Source organism: Cebus imitator, unplaced genomic scaffold, assembly GCF_001604975.1.
Source record: "Cebus imitator isolate Cc_AM_T3 unplaced genomic scaffold, Cebus_imitator-1.0 Scaffold434, whole genome shotgun sequence".
Classification (NCBI taxonomy): Eukaryota; Metazoa; Chordata; class Mammalia; order Primates; family Cebidae; genus Cebus; species Cebus imitator.
This window is the reverse complement of record NW_016107749.1, coordinates 1,809,599-1,814,689: the sequence shown is the minus strand read 5'-3', so window position 1 is coordinate 1,814,689 and position 5,091 is coordinate 1,809,599. Positions and strand designations below refer to the sequence as shown.

The window sequence follows — 5,091 nt, the reverse complement described above, 5'->3', positions numbered from 1 at the left end:
GAGTGGAGGGGATGGTGTGGAGTGGAGGGGATGGTGTGGAGTGGAGTGGATGGAGGATGTGAATAGAGTGGAGGGGATGGCGTGCAGTGGAGTGGATGGCGTATGTGAATAGAGTGGAGGGGATGGTGTGGAGTGGAGAGGATGGTGTGGAGTGGAGTGGGTGGGTGGAGGGGATGGAATGCGTGGAGTGCAGTGGATGGAATCGGTGTAGTGGAGTGGATGGAATGGAGTTGAATGAAGTGATGGAGTTGATGGAGTCACGCTAAATGGAGTGTATGGAGTAAGTGGATGGAATAGAGTATGGAGTGAATAGAGTAGAGTTGAATGTAGTAGATGGAGTGGAGTGGATGCAATGGGGTTGAATGTAGTGGATGGAGTGGATAGAGTTGACTGGACAGAGTGGAGTGTGGAGTGGATGGAGAGGTGCTGGATGGAGTAGATGGAGTGAAGTTGAATGGAATGGATGAAGTGAAGTTGATGGAATGAAGTTGGATGGAGTATGTGAATAGAGTGGTGGGGAATGGTATAGATGGAATGGAGTGGCCTGAATGGAATGGGGTTAATTGTAGTGGGTGGAGTGGAATGGGATGGAGTGAAGAGAGTGGAAAGGAGCGGATTGAATGGAATGGAGACAGAGCGGAAGGGACGAAGGGACAGAGTGAACTAGAGTGATAAGGAGTGACGGGAATGGAATGGAACCCAACAGAAGCGCTGAGGTTTGTGTGAGTGCTGTCACTGGGACAATCCTCCCCAACCTTCCCACCTACCCACATGTCCCCTGTTCCCACATAGCACTCACCGTGGACCTTACTGGGGGAGAGGGCAGGTGGGGGCAGGCCAGGGGAGCTATGAGCAGGCAGCGCAGATCCGGGGCCTGGCCCTGGTGGGGGCCCGCTATATGTGTCCATGGCCAGCTTGTGCCGGAAGGCTTCTTCTTTGCGCCGGTTGGCAAACCAGTTGTAGACACGCACCTCTGTGACAAGGTTGGAGCCCAGCCCCTGTGCCTGTGATGGGGACACTCCCCTCTGGATGCATTCTGCCCTGCAGAAATAGCCACCCTTGAGCCTCCATGCCAGGCTCAGAGGAACCCTCTCCTGGGCATGAGGGCAAAGGTTCTGAGAAGCTGAGCCCTGCCTGCGGGTTTGAGCCTGGCACATCTGGGCTCCAGTGCGAGTTCTGCTGTGTGACCTTGGGCAAGTGACAGCCTCTCTGACCTGTCTCTTCATTCATAAAGTCCACAAAACAGCTATAGGATTGGCCAGGCTTGGTGGCTCATGCCTGTAATCCCAGCACTTTGGGAGGCCGAGGCAAGTGGATCACCTGAGGTCAGGAGTTTGAGACCAGCCTGGCCAACATGGCAAAATCCTGTCTCTACTAAAAATACAAAAATTAGCCAGGCATGGTGGTGGGCGCCCGTAATCCCAGCTGCTTGGGAGGCTCAGGAAGGAGAACTATTTGAACCTGGGAAGTGGAGGTTGCAGTGAGCCAAGGTCACCCCATTGCACTCTAGCCTGGGAGACAAGAGTGAAACTCCATCTCAAAACAAAAAACAAAACAAAACAAAACACCAGCCATAGGATTGTAGAGGGAATAAAATTAGGTGAGTGTCCATGGAAGGGTTAGCTTGGTGTACAGGGTGCCGGTGGCTGCTAGGAACGGGGTTAGCTTGAAGTATTCTCCGTTCTCTGGACCAGGCTAAGCCAGCTCTGGAGATCTCAGTGACTGGACAGCCTCTTCCAGGGCCTGGAGTCCCTTCCCCTTCCCTGGCCTGGCCTCAGCCCAGATGAAGCCCGCGCTGTTTCCCGCCCGCGTGGTACCTATTGCACTCCTCCACCAGCGTCTCTCGCTCCTCCTTGCTGGGGTTCTTCTGCCTCTCATAGGCCTGGAACAGGATCTGCTGCGATGCTGGGCCCCACTTGAAACGGTTCCTCCGCCCCTTCTTGGTTGGTAGCTCATCACCTGTGGGCTCTTCAATCAGCCCTCCCTGCCCTGCATGGGTGAACTCTGTAGGCACAGAAAGCCAGGAATGGGGTACTGGCCACTCTCACCTTCCTATTCAGTTCCCCTGACCATGCCCTTGATTCTTTCTCGTTGCCAGGGTGCTGAACCAGAGGAGCTGACAGCTAGAACTTAGAAATCATCTAATCCAGCGATGACAGACACACAGCACATATGCCATCACCCTCTTAACCCGTGTCCAAGGCAGACATCACTAATCAATCCCTGAATGCTTTCCTACCAACCCAAGATATAATCTCACAATCCGTCTCAATACAGGACTGCAGGTAAGCATTAGCATTTGTTCTGATTTGGCACTTTTACTATCCCCATTTTACAGATGAGGAAGCTGAGGCTCAGAGTGCTGGCAGGGGGAGATTGCAGTGCGGTGAGATTGTGCTACTGCACTTCAGCCTGGGCAACAGAGCGAGACTGTCTCAAAAAAAAAAAAAAGTTCCTCTTATAGCAGGCACAGTGGTGCGTGCCTGCCATCCCAGCTACTCAAGAGGCTGAGGCAGGAGTATCACTTGAGCCCAGAAGTTCAAAACCAGCCTGGGCAACATGGCAAGACCTCATCTCAAAAAACAAATAAATAGGCCGGGCGCGGTGGCTCAAGCCTGTAATCCCAGCACTTTGGGAGGCCGAGGCGGGTGGATCACGAGGTCAAGAGATCGAGACCATCCTGGTCAACATGGTGAAACCCCGTCTCTACTAAAAATACAAAAAATTAGCTGGGCATGGTGGCGTGTGCCTGTAATCGCAGCTACTCAGGAGGCTGAGGCAGGAGAATTGCCTGAACCCAGGAGGCGGAGGTTGCGGTGAGCTGAGATCGCGCCATTGCACTCCAGCCTGGGTAACAAGAGCGAAACTCCGTCTCAAAGAAACAAAAAAAAACCAAATAAATAAAAGTTTACATTATGAAGTATAAAAAGAGTCATTCAACTGAAAATAGCTGAAAAGAGGAGCTCTTTTCCTTCTGAGGTTGCTAAGCTGCTGGGATGGCAGCCCAGAGCTTCCAGAACCCATCTTTGCCTGTATGAGGAGAGACCGTCTGAGATTGAAACCAACATAAAAGAAAACAGAGTCAAGAAATGCTGTGTGAACCTCATTTCAGCCTCTTGATCTAGCCATGCCTGAAGCAGCCCTGGACTCCTCACATGCATGAGTCCATACGTTCCCTTTTCTGTTTAAATCAGTTTGAATGGGATTCTATCCCTTGTTACTGAAAGAGTTCTAATACTTCAGTCATAAATTGACTCTGCATCTCAAATTCTCTAATTTCTCCTGAAAAGTTAAAAATCCCCCAGGGGAAGCTACTCGGGCCACAGTTTGCATCTGTGTTCTTGGCTCTAGGCTGAAGTCCTTGATGACGTTTCTGTTTTTAACACATTTTATTGAATACTATAAAATTTCTTCTAGTGATGGTTTTAGGAGAAGACTCTATTTTCCTCAGAAACTAAATCTAGATTTACTGTATTGTTTCTTATCACACAAATTAAAATAGTATTAAAATGTACTGTTTTTCCAAGTGTGTATCACAGCCCAGTAGATTGTGAACACCCCTCATAATTGGGATAAGGGGTAGCTATAGAGTAAGGATTAGAGCTATTACATACATTCTTTTGTATTTATTTATTTATTTTTGAGACAGAGTCTCCCTCTGTCACCCAGGCTGGAATGCAGTGGCGTGATCCTGGCTCATTGCAACCTCTGCTTCCCAGGTTCAAGTGATTCTCATGTCTCAGCCTCCTGAGTAGCTGAGATTACAGGTGAGCACCGCCACACCCAGCTAATTTTTGTATTTTTAGTTAAGACAGGGTTTCATCATGTTCGCCAGGCTGATCTCGAACTCCTGGCCTCAAGTGATCTGCCCACCTTGGCCTCCCAGAGTGCTGAGATTACAGCCATCATCCATCACACCCGGCCTGCATACATTTTTTTTTTTTAACAGTGATTTTTACTGTTGGTGGACGTGTAAATTGATATAACTTCTTTGGAAGGAACTATGCCAGTATGTACCAAAGATTTTAAAGCATCACTCTGTGTTCCAGCATTCCACTTCTAGCAATTCACCCTACAGACACAGTCACATGCGAACATGCACTTACATAAATAAGGATATTTTTTGCTGCAGTTGGTTGTAGTCACAGATTGCAAAAACCCCAAAAGTCCTTCAGTAGGTGGCCAGTTAAATAACAGCCAGCAGCCCTTATAAAGAATGAGATCAATCAGTCCCTCAGTGCCAATTTGAAAAGATGTACAAGATTTATTTCCAAGAGACAAAACAGAAGGTGCAAATAGTGTGTCTAGTATGTTCCCATTAATCAGAAAAAGAGCAAGAAAATCACATAGCTATTGCTACTGTATGCAGAAAATACCTCTGGAAGGACGTACAACAGTCTGGGAATTCCAGCGACAGCTTTAGGGGAAAGGCATCCATTTTTTTCTTGTAAATTCTGTTTATCTTAGTTTTTGTAACCAAATGTGTATTGCCTTTCTTTCTCTCATTCTTTCTTTCTTTCTTTCCTTTACTTTCCCTCCCTCCCTCCCTCTCTCCTTTCTTTCCTTTCCTTCCTTCCTATCTTCCCTTTCTTCCCTTTCTTTCCTTTTTAGAGGAGGAACCTTGCCATGTTGCTCAGGTTGGACTCGAACCTATGGGCTCAAGCAATCCTCCCACCTCAGCCTCCCAAGTAGCTGAGATTGTAGCTCACCACTATGCCTGGCTATTTCATTTTTTAAAAAACCTGGATAATTAATAAAAGAAATGTCAAAAAAAATTTACACATGGATGGAGGTTGAAAGGTGACAGGGCACTCGGGATTTGGTGGGGTATGAGGCCCGGGTAAGAAAACTACCATTGCCTGAGTATTGGGCTCCCAGCTCTTCCTGAGTTTGCAGTGGAGGATTTCCTGAGCATAGACCTCGCCTCTGAGCCTTTGCTGATGCTGTTCCTTCTGCCTGAAACACCCTTCCCTGCATCTCCTTGGGTCAAAATTCAACTCCTTTTTTTTTTTTTTTGAGACGGAGTTTTGCTCTTGTTACCCAGGCTGGAGTGCAATGGCGCGATCTCGGCTCACCGCAACCTCCGCCTCC

The 5,091-nt window shown here is 48.3% G+C and overlaps 1 protein-coding gene across 2 annotated transcripts in view; it reads right to left on the bottom strand.

Moving 5' to 3' along the window:
• Positions 1 to 5,091, bottom strand: part of HNF1A (HNF1 homeobox A) — a 24,457-nt gene that overhangs the window by 7,672 nt on the left and 11,694 nt on the right. For both annotated transcript variants that reach the window (XM_017510262.2, XM_017510264.2), the window contains exons 3-4: positions 1,818 to 2,004; positions 800 to 1,041 (exon numbers count right to left, since the gene is read on the bottom strand). In XM_017510262.2, coding sequence (XP_017365751.1) covers positions 800 to 1,041; positions 1,818 to 2,004 — 429 coding nt within the window. The remainder of the gene's footprint in view (positions 1 to 799; positions 1,042 to 1,817; positions 2,005 to 5,091) is intronic.